This window comes from Oncorhynchus kisutch, linkage group LG18, assembly GCF_002021735.2.
Source record: "Oncorhynchus kisutch isolate 150728-3 linkage group LG18, Okis_V2, whole genome shotgun sequence".
NCBI lineage: Eukaryota > Metazoa > Chordata > Actinopteri > Salmoniformes > Salmonidae > Oncorhynchus > Oncorhynchus kisutch.
The window spans coordinates 73166273-73188716 of NC_034191.2; the positions used below are offsets into that span (position 1 = coordinate 73166273).

At 44.0% G+C, this 22444-nt stretch overlaps 1 protein-coding gene across 1 annotated transcript in view; it reads right to left on the reverse strand.

Annotated features, from left to right (window-relative positions):
• LOC109909823 (activin receptor type-2B) overlaps nt 1–22153 on the reverse strand; it is a 53914-nt gene extending 31761 nt beyond the window's left edge. The window contains exon 1 of the mRNA XM_031796750.1: nt 21713–22153. Within this exon, the coding sequence (XP_031652610.1) occupies nt 21713–21764 (52 nt within the window). The 5' untranslated portion in view covers nt 21765–22153. The remainder of the gene's footprint in view (nt 1–21712) is intronic.
• Between the last annotated feature and the right edge of the window lie 291 nt (nt 22154–22444).

Sequence of the window (22444 nt, forward strand, 5' to 3'; positions counted from 1 at the left end):
GATCAGCCCCCCCGCTGCAAACAAACACTGTGAAATGGCTACAGGTCACATATTGACAGGTAAAATAGCTTGACGAAGCAGGTCCATCACTTATGCAGCCAGTGCTATATCCTTGTATAATCAATGTGACATAGCCTAGATCAGGGGTTCTTACACATTATTAGCCTGGGACCCAAATGAGAAATGCTGTTTTTTCCTGGGACCCAAGCTTGGTACATTTCATTGCCCTTATACCCAGTAACAAATGCAACATAAACAAATAACAATGGAAACCCACCTATTAATGTGTGTCCCCATTAAAAACACTCTTCCATATCGGTCTAGCTTGGAACTTTTGCTGTTAAAATACACTGCTCAAAAAAATTAAGGGAACACTAAAATAACACATCCTAGATCTGAATGAATGAAATATTCTCAAAAACTTTTTTCTTTACATAGTTGAATGTGCTGGCAACGAAATCACAAAAATTATCAATGGAAATCAAATTTATCAACCCATGGAGGTCTGGATTTGGAGTCACTCACAAATCAAAGTGGAGAACCACACTACAGGCTGATCCAACTTTGATGTAATGTCCTTAAAACAAGTCAAAATGAGGCTCAGTAGTGTGTGTGGCCTCCACGTGCCTGTATGACCTCCCTACAACGCCTGGGCATGCTCCTGATGAGGTGGCAGATGGTCTCCTGAGGGATCTCCTCCCAGACCTGGACTAAAGCATCCGCCAACTCCTGGACAGTCTGTGGTGCAACGTGGCGTTGGTGGATGGAGTGAGACATGATGTCCCAGATGTGCTCAATTGGATTCAGGTCTGGGGAACGGGCGGGCCAGTCCATAGCATCAATGCCTTCCTCTTGCAGGAACTGCTGACACACTCCAGACACATGAGGTCTAGCATTGTCTTGCATTAGGAGGAACCCAGGGCCAACCGCACCAGCATATGGTCTCACAAGGGGTCTGAGGATCTCATCTCGGTACCTAATGGCAGTCAGGCTACCTCTGGCGAGCACATTGAGGGCTGTGCGGCCCCCCAAAGAAATGCCACCCCACACCATGACTGACCCACCGCCAAACCGGTCATGCTGGAGGATGTTGCAGGCAGCAGAACGTTCTCCATGGCGTCTCCAGACTGTCATGTCTGTCACATGTGCTCAGTGTGAACCTGCTTTCATCTGTGAAGAGAACAGGGCGCCAGTGGCGAATTTGCCAATCTTGGTGTTCTCTGGCAAATGCCAAACGTCCTGCACAGTGTTGGGCTGTAAGCACAACCCCCACCTGTGGACGTTGGGCCCTCATACTACCCTCATGGAGTCTGTTTCTGACCGTTTGAGCAGACACATGCACATTTGTGGTCTGCTGGAGGTCATTTTGCAGGGCTCTGGCAGTGCTCCTCCTTGCACAAAGGCGGAGGTAGCGGTCCTGCTGCTGGGTTGTTGCCCTCTTACGGCCTCTTCCACGTCTCCTGATGTGCTGGCCTGTCTCCTGGTAGCGCCTTCATGCTCTGCACACTACGCTGACAGACACAGCAAACCTTCGTGCCACATCTCGCATTGATGTGCCATCCTGGATGAGCTACACTACCTGAGCCACTTGTGTGGGTTGTAGACTCCGTCTCATGCTACCACTAGAGTGAAAGCACCGCCAGCATTCAAAAGTGACCAAAACATCAGCCAGGAAGCAAAGGAACTGAGAAGTGGTCTGTGGTCCCCACCTGCAGAACCACTCCTTTATTGGGGGTGTCTTGCTAAATGCCTATAATTTCCACCTGTTGTCTATTCCATTTGCACAACAGGATGTGAAATTTATTATCAATCAGTGTTGCTTCCTAAGTGGACAGTTTGATTTCACAGAAGTGTGATTGACTTAGAGTTACATTGTGTTGTTTAAGTGTTCCCTTTATTTTTTTGAGCAGTGTACAATAAAATAAAAAATATTCTGAACTGGAATAAACTGAATGATCACACACATTTAGACCAGAAAAACAAACAAACAAACAAACACACAGTCCTAATGATAGGTGTGTGACTGTTTGAAGTTTTCAACAAGCAGGTTTATTCTGGGCTCAGTTTTTGTCAGTAGAGAACTGGTGCCAAACTGGATCAGAACATCACTGCTTTCTCAGTCAGCTCCTCAGCCTCAAAAAGCAACTTGTGTCAATCAGTGTACTCCAGAATAAAAATGATTGCTTGTATTTTAACAGCAACAGTTTTTTTTGTTCCATCTTCATCTGTACCGTTGCTCGGGTTGCCCTATCAGTAGCTAGATAGCTTGCTTTGGCTAACGTTAGCTAGTTAGCTATTGGTTGTGTACAAGGGGATTGTTTGAAAGAGAAACTCACATCGGCTACAATGAGAGATGGTACTCCCTTATTTCTGCTTATCGTCACCTGTTATTACATGACAACAATGCCTTGTTTCCTGAAGCATTCTGCCCTGTTCTGACAGAACTCTCTGGGTTTACCGTCATGCTGTGGATGTTTGGTCAGGACCTGTCGTTTTCATTTGTTTGTTTTGTTACTAAGCACTTCCCTACTCAAAACACATTATGGGATTTCCTCGTTATTTCTCAAAGTTTGTATCAAACCAAGAGAGAGAAACTCATCGCTGTATTTGTGTTTCATGACAATTGAACTCAGTCAGAACTTGTGGCTAGCTTGAGTCCATTCGATGACAACGGTGAGTGATGGCGAGTGGGAATGACAAGCCAGTGGCTAACAGCGCATCATCTACTGCTGAACAACAGCACTGCAGCGTGTGGGTTGCGCAGTTATCTTCAAGAAAACTGATGAAAAAATATCTGGTAAACCTTGAAGCACACGGCATCTTCCACACACGCGCGCATCTGTCAAAGCAGAGAGCGCACTGAACAGAGTGCAGTTGCACTTGGCCAAAAACAATTCATGAAATAATTATAAATGGACTGTGACATGTAGCAACACACCATTAACAGGTCTGCGACCCATCATTTAAGAAAGGCTGGCCTAGATATGTCCAAAATGGTGATATCTTATAGTGAGCACATATTGTTGGTTCTTATATAAAGCACAAAAATCCTACAATGTGTCTTATATCAGTCCTGTAAATTCTATATTTCCATCCCAGTGGTATTGTAAAGCAAGGGTAGGAGGCACAACACCACATCAGTTTGGTCATGTAATCTGGCATTGCCGCAGGGTCATATTTTCTAGGTCTAGGAGGAGAAGCAGAGGGCACCATTTAAAATAATGTCTTTTCTCCAGGTGGGTTTGCAGAAAACGGGTCTTTCCGCTCCAGTTAGTGGGTCCTGCAGGGCGTGAAGGGGAGATCCTCCGCTCTCATTCCCCCCTCCGGCCATGTAAATAAAGCGCTCCATAAACTCTGCCCTGCACTCCCTAACACACGCACACTCCCCCCCCCCCCCCCCCCCCCCAACACACACACACACACACACACATACCCTCCCACCCTACCACAGACACCCTCCCACCCACCCTATCACACCCCCAATACCCACCTACCTAACTCCAACACACTCCCAACACCCTAACACCCTCCCACAGACACACTCCCACACCTACAACACACCCCCAACACCTACACCCTCCCACACACACCTTCCTGGCACGGGGACTCGTTTGGCCCTGTCCGAGCTACTGGCGAGACTCAACTTCGTCGTTGGCATATGCAGCTACCTGAACAGAGAACACTTCCTCCTTTGAGCCCCACACTAAGTCAGTTGCTTCCTGCAGAGGAAACTGGGCCACTGGATGAGGTCAAAGGGCATTCACTTGAGTCACACCAGCGTGTGTTCACTTTTGCACATCTGTGTGCCTAGCTAATAAAACAGTTGCCTAAGGCAACTATTGCAAGAACAGAAAACAAATGTTGGAAATTGCATCACACCATGTATGACATCAAAAGACAAACATTATACAGTCTAGTCCAGGGGTATTGAACTCTGACCCTACGAGGTCCCGAGCCTGTAGGTTTTCTATTCTACCTGAATATTATATTACACCCACCTAGTGTACCAGGTCTAAAATCAGTCCCTGGTTAGGGGGGAACAATAGAATAAATGCAGTGGAATTGGCTTCAGGATCCAGAGTTTGAGGGGATTCAACTATTTTGAAATCAGTATGGCGTCATTCCATTTTGCCCAAGAAGCAATGCTTTGGTTAATTTGATTTTAGCAATACCAAATTGTCAAACTGTTTTACTGTCAGATAGGAGCCAACATGAGACTCAATGCATAGGTCAAGCTAGGCAGGTCAGTCATTGTGGATGACTACCAATACATCACCATCACAGCCAAGGAGCTCCCCTGCACCAAAACAAATATCCAAATTGACTGGTTCTCAGAAGCAAGGAAGGGAGAATTTCAGGTTTTCAAAAAGAACTCGGCACAAAAAAAAGAAAGCATTTCATTCAAGTAAGTGCCTCTCCATGAAAACAGCAAAGTCCAAAAGGCAAGTCCGGCTTGCCTTGGGCAAAAAGAGATGAGCTGCAAAATGTGTCCTCGCTGCAAGTGTTTGAGGTAACATGCACACTGTAAATGCAGAGTTGCTATAAAGGATGAGGCCACTGCCAGGAAAGATCCATTTCTATCACTAAAAAGCTTAATATGCTGGTTTCACAGGTCAATAATATTGAATGAATAAATACTTGTTTTGACTCTAAAGCTTGGGGAAGCTGGGGGTACTTAACAAGAAGTAGAGTGGTAGCACTTGTAAAATACCTGAACAACAGGTCATTCACCAACAGTGATCTAGAAAACTGTACACAGTATTCATTTAAAATCTTTGAACTAATTCAATATCCAAAGAAATGACACAGACTTCTCTTCTATCTAAGTGTTGACGTCAGTTTTTACAAGCGCCTGAGTGGACCGAACAAACTCATCCAAACCAAACATAGCTATAGCTGATGGGGTGACAGCTTTACAAAGGATATATACATGGTATTAATGACCACAACCTGGAGAGATGTAACAAGAAACTGACATCTATCCAAGATTTCAAAAAAAGCTACTGAGGAGTAAGACTAGCCTCTTGAGCAAGTTACCAGACGCTGCGGGTCTAACTAGTTCATTGAACCGACCAGCATTTATAATGTTCCAGAATCTTTTGACACTCCTGTCAAGTTACAAAAGTAAGATAAAGAAAACAACATAAGATTAAGTTCCACAACATGGAAGAGCAGCAACCTTCAGGCCTTCTGTAGAATACGAGACTGTACACAGAATGTCTGTCAATATTTCCATATAATGCTAGGTATAAGAGTTAATGAACCAGAAGGTTGGCTTTCGTGTCATTAGAAATGTCTACATAAGGGTGTACATTTTAAAAGCTCACAAAAGCTCTGACGAAGGCCGTGAGGCCGATACGTGAAGCTTATTAAAGATCTGTGATACTATCAAGAGCAGTGTGTGGGTTTCTTTTTTCTCATCTTATCCAACTGTTACAATACACCTGCAACAGAGATAGGTGTGCGAGTGCTTTTTGAATTTTGTCATTAGAAATGAAAAGCTAAAAGTAAGCCTAGTCTATGACGTAGGCACAGCAACTGTCAACAGCTTCCTGTACATTCATGTCAAGGCTAGAGTGCAACCTTTCCATAAAAATAGTGTAGAGGGAATAAGCAAGAAACTACGTTCTAGCAGTTTCTATACATTGATGTCAGCAAGGGCCAGTGAAAGGAAAAAGGACTATGAAAAATAAATGGGCATAGGGCATCTTGAACCGTTTGTTTGCTGTGCCTAGAGAGTGAAGGTTTATACTGATAGTGTACAAATAGAACTTTGGAATACTGACACTGGGCTTCTTGGGAGCCATTCGAGTCAGGGAAAGCAGGTTACCAAAACAACACCGGGGAAATTCCACGGTAACAGAGTGATGCTGATATTCAGATTGTTCATGTTAAAATGTATGCCAAACAAAAACCAATGACTGCAAAGTTGTAGGAGTTGCTTTAACTCGATGCACAAGGACTACTTCAAAACTACAGTGGGGCAAAAAAGTAATTAGTCAGCCACCAATTGTGCAAGTTCCCACTTAAAAAGATGAGAGGCCTGTAATTTTCATCATAGGTACACTTCAACTATGACAGACAAAATGAGAAAAAAAATATCCAGAAAATCACATTGTAGGATTCTTTATTTATTTATTTGCAAATGATGGTGGAAAATAAGTATTTGGTCACCTACAACAAAAAACATTTCTGGCTCTCACAGAGAGCCAGATTTCTTCTTTAAGAGGCTCCTCTGTCCTCCACTCGTTACCTGTATTAATGGCACCTGTTTGAACTTGTTATCAGTATAAAAGACACCTGTCCACAACCTCAATCAGTCACACTCCAAACTCCACTATGGCCAAGACCAAAGAGCTGTCAAAGGACACCAGAAACAAAATTGTAGACCTGCACCAGGCTGGGAAAACTGAATCTGCAATAGGTAAGCAACTTGGTTTGAAGAAATCAACTGTGGGAGCAATTATTAGGAAATGGAAGACATACAAGACCACTGATAATCTCCCTCAATCTGGGGCTCCACGCAAGATCTCACCCGTGGGGTCAAAATGATCACAAGGTGAACGGTGAGCAAAAATCCCAGAACCACACGGGGGGACCTAGTGAATGACCTGCAGAGAGCTGGGACCAAAGTAACAAAGCCTACCATCAGTAACACACTACGCCGCCAGGGACTCAAATCCTACAGTGCCAGACATATCCCCCCGGCTTAAGCCAGTACATGTCCAGGCCCATCTGAAGTTTGCTAGAGAGCATTTGGATGATCCAGAAGAAGATTGGGAGAATGTGGTCATGTGGTCAGATGAAACCAAAATATAACTTTTTGGTAAAAACTCAACACGTCGTGTTTGGAGGACAAAGAATGCTGAGTTGCATCCAAAGAACACCATACCTACTGTGAAGCATGGGGGTGGAAACATCATGCTTTGGGGCTGTTTTTCTGCAAAGGGACCAGGACAACTGATCCGTGTAAAGGAAAGAATGAATGGGGCCATGTATCATGAGATTGAGTGAAAACCTCCTTCCATCAGCAAGGGCATTGAAGATGAAACGTGGCTGGGTCTTTCAGCATGACAATGATCCCAAACACGAAGGAGTGGCTTCATAAGAAGCATTTCAAGGTCCTGGAGTGGCCTAGCCAGTCCGTGTTGCCCAGCAACAGCCCCAAAACGTCACTGCTCTAGAGGAGATCTGCATGGAGGAATGGGCCAAAATACCAGCAACAGTGTTTGAAAACCTTGTGAAGACTTACAGAAAACATTTGACAATTGGTGGCTGACTAAATACTTTTTTGACCCACTGTATATTTGACAAAAACACATTTACTTGAAGGACAGTGCAGATGCAAAGTTTGGTAACAAAGACGGTAAACTTCATCCATTGCAACATTTATTTTGAACATTAGCATGAGCTCCAAACACCCATGTTCAAACAAACCATATCATTATCTTAACATTCTATTTTTCAGCAAGATATTATGCAAGTTTTGTATAGGTGCAATAAAAGGGTTGTTGTGCTGGGGAAAAGAGAAATCAATCAGATTGTGGGATTGGGAAATAGCAACATTGTGGTTAATTTATGAAATAGCTGATTTAAGCTCCACTCACAAAAGCCCTATTCTGTTTTTCAATATCCTCTAAGACAGAAGGCCTCTCTAATCACTATGGAGACAGGCCTACATTTTTTTTTAAAACACTCCATGTCCCTGAATGGAGGCTTGACTATACCCCTGAATGGAAGCCTATAGCTGGTGAGGGAGGCAAGGTCATCTTTCTCACACGGTGCGTGATGACAATGGCGAGATGCTGTTCTGGTGCATGCATGTTTCCCACAAATGAAAACAACAAGACTCAAACTACGCTATACACAGACCATCAAAGTGTCAGATTCACCTTTGCCAGATCCATTCAAGTAAACAGGCTTTGAGCTGGCATTCCTTACGTCAATAAGACAGGTGCTCTGTTGTGTCTCAAAAACCAAGGCCAATTACAAGTTTTGGGCCATAATGAGGTTTCATTGAGCAGTTCATTTTCAAATCCATATGATCACATTGGGGCATTCTGCATATCTGAGTCACTACGTGTTAGATTATCACCAAGAGTGTTAATGATCATCTCAGACACACACAAATATCTGGCAAACCAACCATATATGTTTGATGGCTATGTCTGGACATTAAATGCAGTCCAAAGGTTTATCAAAGAACAGCCTCATATTCTAGACAAAAGTGTCAAGGGATTCAATCTTTGATAAGAGAGACATGGTCTTTAATTCTGAACAAATTGCATTTATTTTATCAGATTGTTTTTTAAATTCTTAATATAGCACTAGTCAAATGTCCTCTGGGTGAAGGTTCTGAGTTAACATTGGTATCTTTAAAATTATAAGCAAAAAATACTTTTGTCGTAGCATTAAAGCCAGCCCTAATCAATTCACATAACCTCGGCCTACTCTAGGAAACCCCAAACGATAATCAATCAGCAACCAAAATACAAAAACAAGACAGTGCCTCTTCACAGTCACAACGCTGCCTACATTTATCGAAAAGAAAAACACACCAGACGAGAGAGAAGACGTATATATTTTTTTTTAAACAGCTCTTCACTCCCTTTTACTACAAAACCTCCAAAAGCAGGATCCGCCGCCACGCTACTCGGCCAGGCCTTGGCAGGCCGCCAGCTGGATGCCAAAAAGGGCTTTTTCTTCTGTGCTGCGCTGCTCCCACTCATTCAGATACTAACTCAAATACTCTGCTATTTATAGATACTGGAAAAACACCAACCACAACTCGACCGCATAACCACGGAGCAAAACAAAAATAATAACAATCGGGGACAAGAATACATATATAAAAGAGAGGGAAACGGAGCAGATGGGAGGCCGTGTGTGAGGGATTCGGAGTGAAGACTGGGTACAGGCAGGCTACAGCCATTGGAGCAGACGATTCTCTCATTCTCATCCCAAACCAACAGGGTCTGCAGAGGGCACCTTCCGACAGGAACGCTGGAATCTTAATGGGGGGCTCCAAAACTAGGTCACGACAAGGCCTGAACCACATACCTTATGCAGAGGTGGCATAGCATAGGCCTGAATGTACTGCACAGCACATTCAGTATTGTCTACAAGGTCCGTTTACAAAGGTCTGACCTTCTGAAGGCCCTCTCCGTCACAATATAAACCATCGAAATCAATGAATCCAGCTGGCATTGTGTGTGTTGTGCGGGTGGGGAAACACCCTGTGTTCACCAACCACAACAAAAAGCAACAGAATACAGTAACACAGTCATACAGAACTCTGGCAACTCAGCTGCACAGTTTTCAAAATGAGGTTAGGATTTACTTCGTTCCAGGACTCTGAAATGTTTCAGCCTCATTTATCAGTCTGCGTGGCTCGGAATACACTGCCGCCCATCTGACAGTGACAGCATAATATTAGCCTATTGCTTAATGTGTGGCGATCAATCAGTGTTTGCCCTCAGTGACAGTACAAAAGGACCCTAGACAATGGACCCACAAAGCACCAACTGAGCCTCAGCAGCACCAGGGAGAGATGGGGATAACTCCCGAGGTTCTCTTTCAAAGCATCTCACAACTGCCAGACAGAAATGTTAAGGGCAAAATCCTTACTGACGCAAAAGTATGAGTTGTGTAAATATTTTGTCATAGGATTTGGCCGTGGGGGAAGTTTCCTAGACCTGAAAGTAACCTTAACAAATAGCCAATAGGAACATGATGAGCCCCCTATTAGCCAGCTTGTGTTAGTCTACCCTATATTTAAAATAATCACACAGCCTGAAGCATGACCTCCACTCACTATTTTCTCAAATTAAGCTCAGAGGAAATGTTAGCGCTGTAAATGCTACTTCTGAAAATTAGCCTGTAATATTTACAGTTCCCCCAGTGGTGTGATAAAGTTTTCAGAGTCAGTCTACATCCTTGGGGGCTGTCCATTTCCCATGCAGCTGTAGACAGCCATTGTTGGAGCCTTATTCACAGCAGGTGGTCAAGTCACTGGGTTTACCATGACAAAGACGCGCCCCCTGTGACCCTCTCCCTCTGTCGCTGCCCCGCCCCCCTTCCCTCCCCCAACCACTCGAGAGGATCTTGCCCATCACCATGTCTATGGTTCGGCCTGCTACCCCACTCAGGACTGGGGGAATATGTGACCCTCTCACACACTCCTCCAAAATCTCCATTGTCCATCAATAGTGAATGTATGTTCTCTAGACGGTCACGGTGACATTAAACAAGAATAGAACAGCAACGTTTTGACTGTGGCCTTGGCTTACAATATGATACAAATGTATGATGGAGCTGAGTCACAGGCAACGTCATATAAAGGAATCAGTTTTTAAAAAAGGCATAGAAAAATGGCTTCAAGGTCTGAAATATTCTTTTTTTTTAACCTTTTGCTCTCTCTCAGCCAGATCAAGGCCGTGCTGGAACAGGATGCCGAAGACATCAGAGAAATGGTCAAACAGAAGTCTGCTTGTAAGTGTGTGTTGACGGTCTGCGACAGCTGGGCCCGAGACGGGAGGGTCACCAGAGGAGCCTGGGAGTCTACGTGAACCAGTGTACGCCTCCATCTGGAGACGGCGTATGAGGAAGAAACCAGACGAGCAGCTGCCTCCGTCATCTCCATCAAAAAAACTCAACAAAAAGAAAAGGTCGAGCAAGGGAGAGAGAGCAGGAGAGAATAGGGAGTTCGCTCCCCTGTCTACACACAGCACAGACATGGGGCGTGAGGGGATGAGGAAGGGGGGGGGGGGGGGGGCCTGACCCATCCATCTGAGAGAAAACACCACTGCATCTAGATCCAGAAAGCTAAAGGGGATAGTCCTTCCTTTTGTTTTCAGAAGCAGTCCAGAAGTTACGTTGTGCTCATATTCCATGCAATCTGGTTCAGAGTAACCTATGTATTAGCCAAATATGCAGGCCGACATACATTTACATTTTAGTCAGTAAGCAGACGCTCTTATCCAGAGCAGTAGTGAGTGCATACATTTTCATACTTGTTCTTACTGGTCCGCAGTGGGAATCAAACCCACAACCCTGGCGTTGCAAGTGCCACGCTCCACCAATTGAGCCACACAGGACTTTATTTCATCTTTATTTAACTAGGCAAGTCAATTAAGAACAAATTCTTATTTACAATAAATTGCCTACCCCGGCCAAACTCTAACCTGGACGATGTTGGGCCAATTGTGCGCCGCCCTATTGGACTACCAATCACGGACGAATGTGATACAACAGCCCGGAATCTAACCAGGGTCTGTAGTGACGCCTCTAGCACTGAGATGCAGTGCTTTAGACCGTTGCGCCACTCGGGAGCCCAATTTAATGGAAAGGGTTGGCCCCATCTAGACGATTGGCATCTTTTTTTTAATACCAAAACTTTGATTTGAACTAGTTTAACGACAGACAAACTGCTTGGGAAGTTGAAAAATGTAGGCCGCATCCAGGACAAATGTAACATGGCCTTCAGTCAGACTATGTTGCCGATGGTCACTCTGACAGAGCTCCAGAGCTCCTTTGTGGAGATGGGAGAACCTTCCAGAAGGACAACCATCTCTGCAGCACTCCACCAATCAGGCCTTTATGGTAGAGTGGCCAGACAGAAGCCACTCCTCAGTAAAAGGTACAGGACAGCCTGCTTGGAGTTTGTGAAAAGGTACCTAAAGGACTCTCAGACTATGAGAAACTAGATTCTCTGGTCTGATGAAACAAAGATTCAACTCTTTGGCCTTAACTCTCTGCAACATGGATAGATGGAAATCGGCACATAATACTACAAATGAAGAAACATATCCTATATGCATATTAGAGGTCGACCGATTAATGGAAATGACCGATTAATTAGGGCCGATTTCAAGTTTTCATAACAATCGGAAATCTGTATTTTTGGACGCCGATTGTGCCGACTATTATTTTTATTTTTTTACAACTTTATTTAACTAGGCAAGTCAGTTAAGAACACATTCTTATTTTCAATGATGGCCTAGGAACTGTGGGTTAACTGCCTTGTTCAGGGACCGAACAACAGATTTTTACCTTGTCAGCTCAGGGATTCAATCTTGCAACCTTACGGTTAACTAGTCGGTTACGGTTAACTAGTCCAACGCTCTAACCACCTGCCTCACGAGGAGCCTGCCTGTTACGCGAATGCAGTAAGAAGCCAAGGCAATATTAAGCTGATCCACCCCTTTTTTTTTTTTTAAAGAAGCCATGGTATGTTGCTAGCTAGCATTAAACTTATCTTTTTTTTTTTTACCTTTATTTAACCAGGCAAGTCAGTTAAGAACAAATTCTTATTTTCAATGACGGCCTGGGAACAGTGGGTTAACTGCCTGTTCAGGGGCAGAACGACAGATTTGTACCTTGTCAGCTCGAGGGTTTGAACTCGCAACCTTCTTGTTAATAGTCCAACGCTCTAACCACTAGGCTATTACTAGTTTATCTAGCATGTCCTGCGTTGCATATAATCGATGCCGTGCGCATTCGCAAAAAAGGACTGTCGTTGCTCTAACCTAACCATAACCATCAATGCCTTTCTCAAAATCAATACACAGAAGTATATATTTTTAAACGTACATATTTAGCTAAAAGAAATCCAGGTTAGCAGGCAATATTAACCAGGTGAAATTGTGACACTTCTCTTGCGTTCATTGCACGCAGAGTCAGGGTATATGCAACAGTTTGGGCCGCCTGGCTCATTGCGAATGAATTTGCCAGAATTTTACATAATTATGACATAACATTGAAGGTTGTGCAATGTAACAAGAATATTTAGACTTAGGGATGCCACCCGTTGGATAAAATACGGAACGGTTCTGTATTTCACTGAAAGTATAAACGTTTCATTTTCGAGATGATCGTTTCTGGATTCGACCATATTAATGACCTAAGGCTCGTATTTCTGTGTGTTATTATGTTATAATTAAGTCTGATTTGATAGAGCAGTCTGACTGAGTGATGGTAGGCACCAGCAGGCTCGTAAGCATTCATTCAAACAGGACTTTCACGCGTTTTGCCAGCAGCTCTTCGCAATGCTCCAAGCATTGCGCTGTTTATGACTTCAAGCCCATCAACTCCCGAGATTGGGCTGGTGTAACTGATGTGAAATGGCTAGCTAGTTTGCGGGGTGCACGCTAATAGCGTTTCAAACGTCAGTCACTCTGAGACTTGGAGTAGTCGTTCCCCTTGCTCTGCATGGGTAACGCTGCTTCGAGGGTGGCTGTGGTCGATGTGTTCCTGGTTCGAGCCCAGGTAGCGGCGAGGAGAGGGACGGAAGCTATACCGTTACACTGGCAATACTAAAGTGCCTATAAGAACATCCAATAGTCAAAGGTATAGGAAATACAAATCGTAGAGAGAGAAATAGTCCTATAATTCCTATAATAACTGCAACCTAAAACTTCTTACCTGGGAATATTGAAGACTCATGTTAAAAGGAACCACCAGCTTTCATATGTTCTCATGTTCTGAGCAAGGAACTTAAACATTAGCTTTCTTTACATGGCACATATTACAATTTTACTTTCTTCTCCAGCACTTTGTTTTTGCATTATTTAAACCAAATTGAGCATGTTTCATTATTTATTTGAGGCTAAAGTGATTTTATTGATGTATTATATTAAGTTAAAATAAGTGTTCATTCAGTATTGTTGTAATTGTCATTATTACAACAACAAAGAATTCAAATCGGCCGATTAATCGGTATCAGCCTTTTTTGGTCCCCCAATAATCAGATTCAGTGTTTAAAAATCATAATCGGTCGACCTCTAATGCATATTCAACTACCTGGAAATGTTGAGTTAGGACATAGACATTTTTGAGCTGGTATGGAGAGAGAGGAATCTGTGGCAGAAGTGAGCTTCCCTAGACAACTGATCATTGTGCAAATTAATTGATGCTTTCAATAAACATTTGGAGAGGAAAAATATTTTACATGTCAACAATCCTTTGATTCTTAGCCAACTCAGACTGTTTGTCCTAAATAACCCACCTTTCTTGGCCCTATTGTTTAAATATTCACGCGGTTAAAGTTAACATCCCTAATCCACACATTGCAGGACAGTCCTTCACACGTCCGCGTCCTCCAGAGGCCAACCCAGACGTAAAATGGGAATCTTTGTTCTCACCCCCCCCCCCCCCCCGATCTGAGGGAGGTGGTGTCAATATCCTACTAAACTCAAAAGGGGAATGGGTGACTGACCACCATGCCCCATCCCCCCTGCCTCCTCTCCCAGTCCCACCCCCAGTATGGGGCCCACGGGCTCCACAAACAGGCCTCAGCAGCAGCCTGCGTGACATCTCAGCACAGGAGGAGGGGTGGGTCAGTGCGTGGGACACAAAAGCAGATGGGGGGCCCTAGATAGGGGCTGGGTCTGCCCCACCAGAAAGGGGACCCAGATTCTTAGACAAATGGCCTCTAGAGAGGAGAGACCTAGGAGGGGGGAGCCACCCCGTAGGTCCTCTGGGGGAAGAGGAGGCTTCTTTCAGACACGGGAGCATGAGGGCCATCAATCCCACAATGAAAGGAGCTCCAAAACCAGCAGCCACCCCCCTCCCCCCTAGCACTCACAGTGAGTTAAAGTTGTTGCAACCACTTCTCTCTGAAATGGGCAGAATGGGTGGAGCAGAAAATCAGAGGACAGAAGGAAAGATAATTATGCCCCAGTGCAAAACCAAACCCTAGCCAAAAACAAACCCCAGGACTACCTGGCTTGATAACTCCTTGCTGTTCCCAGTCCACCTGGCCGTGCTGCTGCTCCAGTTTCAACTGTTCTGCCTACGGCTATGGAACCCTGACCTGTTCACCGGACGTGCTACCTGTCCCAGACCTGCTGTTTTCAACTCTCTAGAGACAGCAGGAGCGGTAGAGATACTCTGAACAATCGGCTATGAAAAGCCAATTTACTCCTGAGGTGCTGACCTGTTGCACCCTACAACCACTGTGATTATTATTATTTGACCATGCTGGTCATTTATGAACATTTGAACATCTTGGCCATGTTCTGTTATTATCTCCACCTGGCACAGCCAGAAGACGACTGGCCACCCCTCAGAGCCTGGTCACTCTATAGGTTTCTTCCTAGGTTCTGGCCTTTCTAGGGAGTTTTTCCTAGCCACCGTGCTTCTACACCTGCATTGCTTGCTGTTTGGGGTTTTAAGCTGGGTTTCTGTACAGCACTTTGTGACATCAGCTGATGTAAGAAGGGATTTATAAATATATTTGATTGATTGATAGCCAAATCCTCTAGACATTTCCCGTGGCTCTGGTTGGACTGGGTTGGTGGAAGTAGTATAGGGAAATAGTTCCACCTACCCAATCTATCTTGCAGGTCAGGTTGAGTTTCCACCATATTGCTTAGACTCATTTGATTCCTGTAGATCAAAGTGTCTAGCGGCTGGGGCTAGAGTGTTGAAGTTATGGTATCGGTCTGGTATTGGTGTTCAACTCAAAATGTAAAGAAGAGAATGTTCTGGCAACTTTCTATAAGGACAGAGCACAGCACGGTACTCCTGCTACGGAACAGCTCCAAGGCAAAGAACACAGCATCAGTTCTTACAATATTTCATTAACTAGAGGCTTCTGCCGTGGCCCCTTATGGTCAAGAATATCCCATCATTTTATAAGAATTTGGGTACCATATAATCTGCAGTTAGGCAACAGAGATAAAAGAGCCAGATTGGAATCTCATTTGTTTTCTGAAGAGAAAAACCATGAAAGTGGATATGGGTAGAATCTAGATAGTTGGATGCTGTCCATGCATTTCCCAAGCGGGATATGAAATTGACTCTAAAAGCTTGATCTCTGCGTTTTGTGCTAAACAGTAAACATTGGTAATACATTATCATGCTATGAAACGTGGCACGTATCGTCGAACAGCAAACACTTGGCTAATCCCATCCCACTGCATGTTCAGGAGGACTTTGAGTGCTGCGTATGATGTACGACGCGGCCCCCTGCAAGATAAGGCCTTGCCAAATATCATTGTTTATGTACCGCATTCCACCCATGCGGCTTTGCCCAGATACGTGTTATCGGCATAGGTAAACAAACGCTGGGGCCAGAACACTGTGGCTTCTCAGCAGCACACAACCGAGCTGGGACGCTCACAAGCCTTCCCACTTCAAACACTGCACTCAAACACACACTGCAGAAATAATACAATTGGGGACACAGGATATAACTAACCTGAGACATTATCCAAGGTTTGGCAAGCAATGCCTGTTTGTCAGCACTCAGCATGTATCCCAGGCCCATGCAGAGGAAAAAAGTTCACAAGGGCGGTGATAAACAGTGCAAATGAAGTGCCGCTCTCTTAAAAGTAAACTAATCTCAACCATCTCTATAGGCGTACAGGCTTAAGGGTTGCCCATCCCCAAGCATCAAGCATGAGCACGGTCAATGACAGTTTTCAGCAGGCAAACAACTATGCATGAGGCCTCATCATAGCAGTTAGCTAAAGGAGTCAACATTGCCCCACCAGGAACGGCAAGAATGAAGACATGGGAGCATTAGGATAAAGTTGAACTTAGAAACCATGGAGCAGCCAGTGCACTAAAGATGACAACTGCAATCCGCTCTGGCTTATGATCTTCTGTCTCCTGTAACAACCGATATTAATAGCAGTTAGGAGAGATTCTATTAATGCTTCAGTTTAGCAAATAGCTGGAACATCTGGCAAATACAGCAAAATAAGCCTGTAGTCACTAACTGTTCTTGCATTAGTCTATCAAGAGTAAATCAGTGTTTGTGTGCTTTTTCAAATAGGCAGCACATCATACATTTACTCCTACACAATCATCAATTCAGCCACTCTGTCAATACACAGTCAATGCAATCATGTTCCATTTCCTTTCGCACAGCGTCTTTGCTGTGGGCGAGAAAATGTAATCGCTCACTGGGCCGCTGTGCTTCATTGAATACATTTGGTTGGGTTCAAACCTGCCATGAGTCGCGATTTGTGCCAAGCCGCAGCAGTTGAGTCAAACATGGACGGCTCATGTTTCCCATAAACTGGGAGAAGGGAGCCCAAAGCACATCCATGTTGTAACCAGAGTTTTGATCTGTGCTCAAATTAGCCCCTGATTCTTTCTGTGGGTTTTGGAGATCTGCAGGTGAATTAGGAAAGAAGCCATTGTAAACCGACAGATTAATGGAAGCAGCGTTACTTCACTTTCAGGGACCGAAGCCAATCACATAAGGAAGGCATGCAAGTGGTGCATTGTATACATTTCTTACCGTGTTTGCGCAACATGTTATGAAGGAGCGTGCTAAGCCTCTCACAGCGTGAGGCGGACGACAAGGAAATTCCACAGCCAGCGCAGATCTCCCTCGTTGCTCCAACCAAACTCGCTGCTTCCTTCTTCTCTCACTCTAGGCTGGCTGCTGTAAATGTGTCAGATTCTGAACCCCACTCTCAAAAACGAAGACTTTTGCACAGAGGTGATGAAGAAAGGTTTACCTTCACGTTGCGTCAGTTAGCCACGTTGTCACATTCAACTGAAGCTGATGTGTATTAATTCGATCATGGTCACAGCCTATTTCTTTACAATAGGCCCATTTGTACTTGCTATTGAACAATCACTGCTTTTTCTATGTGAGATTTGCTTTCACAACAAGCATTGAGAATGCTTTTGCTGCGGGGGCCACATTTCTATGCAATGAGATTAATTTCGGCTTGTTTTGTTCCATTCTAGGAAATGACTGAGCAAACATGATAACGAATACAAGTGTTGATGAATGAACAGCATGGAGTCACGCATGGGGTTGGGATTTTCAGGGCAGAATTCCAGCCAGTCTCTCATGTTAAAGTGTGTGTGTGGGGGGGGGGGGGGGGGGGGGGGGATGACACAAAAACTACAAGGTGCCTGCCATCTTTATGAGGAAGATTGACTCATGGATTTCATTGAGGGAAAAGCTCAAAACAAAATCACAACCTTTTCTGTGGGCTCACACATTCATCCTTTTTGGAAAAGGAACTGACCGATTCTCTCCAAAACACCTATGCCATGAATCTCCTACAGCTCAACATCTTTGTTTCTTGGCAGGGGGGGAAAAAAATAGACCCTGTCACTTTAAATCTCTACGCCTGCTAGAGGCTACCCATCCCCCACAGTGTTTGTCCCCCTCTTACACTACCCCTCCCTAATTCTCTGTCAATGTACTATAAAATGTATCCATATGAAAATGTTAAATGCATTCAACTGCAAATCTTGGGACTATGTGCAGAAATATAGGCTAGATGTTGTTTCTCAGGTAGAGAAGAGAGGTTAAAGCAGTGGCCATTATAGCCCAGAGGAGCAACCCTCCCCCACTACACCATGTGGCCAAACCTTTGAAAATCCAGCACAGCACACACAGACACACCACATTGTTACTGATTCAGTGACTTTACAATGAGAGAGCACTAAAAGCATTCCAAACCCCATGTCCTGCTCTCACACAACACATGCACACACACATATGGTGGGCAAGGTCAATCGACACCGGGACATGCAGCCCTTGCCTCGGCTGACGCCGTGCTGTCATAGACGATACAGGACAATCACAGTCTCTCCTCCACTCAGCAAAAGCCAATGAATTGACAGGAGTGAGTGAGGAGAGAGATGCTATGACTCAGGTCAGCCTCTCCTGCTAGTAGAGAGAGAGAAAGAGCGGTAGAGAGAAAGAGAGAGAAAGAAAGAGGTAGAGGAGGGAGAGAGAGAGGTAGAGACGGGAGAGGTAGGAGGGAGAAAGCGAGAAAGAGAAAGAGAGAAGTGGAGGAGAGAGCAGTAAAGGAGGAGAGAGAGAGGTAGAGGAGGGAGAGAGCATGGGCAGGGATCTGGCGTTCCTTTGTCTCAACAGAGTGGATGATCAGCTGAAAAGAGCAGAGCACAGCGAAGCTGCATATTTACTACCTCTGCTGCTATCCAGGGAGCCACGGAATCAGTGAGGCCATTACACAATGCATCCAGCAGCCAAAACAGATCATTTTACGGGACCCTTCTTACAGCATTGCTAAACCATTTTAATATTCTGGCTGCTAATGATCTGAGTGGCAGCGATGATTTGGCATGTTGCATTACAATTACTTTTCTCTTCCCACGGACTGGCTCAGAAAAGGGAAAATACATGTTCAATAGTAGCCCAAATGTTTTGAAGACATATCTTTCTGTTGCTTACAAGAAACCAAGAGTATTGCCATTGACCTATCAAATCCCTAGTTATCTTTAGGACTTGGATGGTTGAAAGGACTATGTTTCTGGTATTGAGGTAGATATGTACATGTAGCTGGGGATAAAAAGTGACTGGGCAACAGGATAGATAAACAGTAGCTGCAGCGTGTGAGGAGTCAAAAAACAGTTCAAAGCAGATAGTTAAAAAGCCCAGGTAGCTATTTGGTTAACTATTTAGCAGTCTTATGGCTTGGGGGCAGTAACTGTTCAGGATCCTGTTGGTTCCAGACTTAGTGCATCGGTAGCTCAGCCCCAGTGATGTTCTGGGCCGTACGCACTACCCTCTTTCAGCCTCCTGTGGTGGAAGAGGCGTTGTCGTTTCTGTTTCACGAATGTGCTGGTGGGATTGGACCATGATAGATACTTAGTGATGTGAACATGAAGCTCTCAACCCGCTCTACTACAGCCCTGTTGATGTGAATGGGGACGTCCTCGGTTCTCCGTTTCCTGTAGTCCTAGATCAGCTTCTTTGTCTTGCTGACATTGAGGGAGAGGTTGTTTTCCCTGACACCACACTGCCAGGTCTCTGACCTCATCCCTATAGGCGGTCTCACCGTCATCATGGTGATCAGGCCAACCACTTGTGTTGTCGGCAAACTTAATATTGGTGTTAGAGAGGACTAAGCACACACCCCTGAGGGGCACCTGTGTTGAGGGTCAGCGTGGTGGATTGTTGCCTACCCTCACCACCTGGGGAAACCCGCCAGGAAGTCCAGGATCTAGTTGCAGATCGAGATGTTCAGTCCCTGGGTCCTGAGTTTGTGATCTTGGAGGGTACTATGGTGTTGAACGCTGAGCTGTAGTCAATGAACAGCATTCTCACTTAGGTGTTCCTCTTGTCCAGGAGGGAGAGGGCAGTGTGGAGTGCAATAGAGATTGTCATCATCTGTGGATCTGTTGGGCAGCTTACGAATTGGAGTGAGTCCTGGGTGTCTATGGTGTTGATGTGAGCCAAGACCAGCCTTTCAATGCATTTCATGGCTACAGATGTGAGTGTTAAGGGGCGATAGTCATTTAGACAGGTTACCTTGGTGTTCTTGGGCACAGGAACTATGGTGGTCTGCTTGAAATGTAGGTATTACAGAATGGGAGAGCTTGAAAATGTCAGTGAAGACACTTGCTAGCTTGTCAGGGCATGTTCGGATGCCCGAACATGGTAATATGTCTAGCTCCGCGGCCTTGTGAACTTTTATGTAGGCTAACCAAAAAAAACTGTAGAATGCATTGAACCTACACTGCATTTAGCCTGACGACTCACAATAGAATCTTCCGCATTTGGCCGGAGAAAGCAGTACAGGGAGCCAGGCATCACTGTATTGGCTAAATATCCAGAATTGCCACTTTGTAACCAATTACCAAAGTATCAAGACATTAGGATAGTGTTTGACAACAAGCATAATTTGTGTCTGTGCTTTGGAATGAATGGTAATCATACACAAAGTGATTCATTAACTTGATACATTTTTAAAGATATGTGACATAAATCATTTTATTTCAACAAAAACAAAAAGACAAGAGCCATTTTAGAGGAGGGAACTACACAACAGAACAATCACATAATGCATTTAATTCATTCCATTTTGCGTGGAAATCCTGAGTAGAATACTTATAAAAAACCTATTTGGAAAACCCCAAAGCCAAAGCATACATTATTTGTTGTTACAACAAAAACTATTAGGCTAGGCTTCGTGATAATGGGCTCTGTGAAATAAGTGTGGAATTCCACTACTTGTTGTGATCTTAAATAAGTATCATTCATTCCAGTATCAACACCTCCCTGTCATGCGCTTCAATGGGGAGAGAAATCTTCACTCATGCTTAAAAAAAATGTTGTCTACACAGGACAAACTACACGGATAAATGTGTCTTATAAACGTGCAAACACTTCAAATTAGCTTGTGGATCTCTTTCATATTTCTGTATTTTCCAATAGAGTACCACACTTCTATATTTAAATGATCTTTTAAACATTATGAGGCCACATATTTGGCAGAAATATGAATTACGAGCTGCCATACGTAAATAACATATATAGTCTAATAAAAACGATACATCTATTTTAAATCACTGAGCCTTGACAATTGATATGACAAAATAATCGAAATAATTCGGGAATTATATGTGGTTGCGATCTACTTATTGATCTTTATAGACAATGAATCACTGCATCGAGAAGCCGAAATAACCTCTCGCATCGTCCCTTATTAAAATAACATAAAACAAGATGTCAACTATTGAATTACTGCATTAGCTATTCAATGCCATTTGACAACTATCATTTATATTTGTATCTTATTAAGGCAATATCAATAGCCAGGCGACTACCTACAGCATGTTATCCCTGGATTGTCTCTACATTATTAGAATCATCAGAATTGGTGTTTTGCGACTCTCTTGCAATTTCAAATCACTGGATACAGTCTATAACTGATTGACAAGACACTAACCTCAATAAGCGATATGACATAATAGGGTGCTTGCTTACCTGCACAAAAAGTTCCCAGAAGAAGTGCAAAAGTCAGCCAGGAAGCAAACATATTCCTTTAATTAAAAAGAAACACACCAGATGTTCTCCTTTTTAACCTCTTTTCCTTTGCGAACATTTAAAAAGATGATCGGCATTACACAACGAGCCAAATGACCCAAGGCCTTCGATGTCCACAGCACCAAGAGTTCGCGTTGCTTTTGTGTGTACAGTCCCCCAATGCAACAAAATTGCACGGGCTAGAAGTAAGTTTTACATATAAACAAATCCATCGGGAAAGGATCGGTCGATTCCAGGATGTAAAATCGACAAGGTAAAAGAAACTCGATGATTAAAATAAACAAATGTCACGGTGCGCGTTAACCGTTTCTACTCTGTTGTCGTGAGTCGCTGAGGACAGGGTCCGACATTCACATGCAAGAAACTGAACTGAGTCCAAGATGGCTTCTGAGAGGGGAGTAAGCCAGAGTAAGCACAGTCAGTGGGAAAACCCGGATGTTTAAATAAAATACAGGAATGCAATCAAAGAGGCATGGGGTGGAGTGCAGTGCAGCAATCCTGGACCTAAATACTAGGCAGGTAGTAGGACACAGAGGGAATTAAATCAGAGGCTACTAGACGTTGATAATAAAGGTCAACAGGCACAAATATATAATATGTGGAGGGAATTGCTGATGCCTACATCTAAACAGCAACCTATTTTTGGCTTAACAAAAGTGGTTGGAAAGAAAA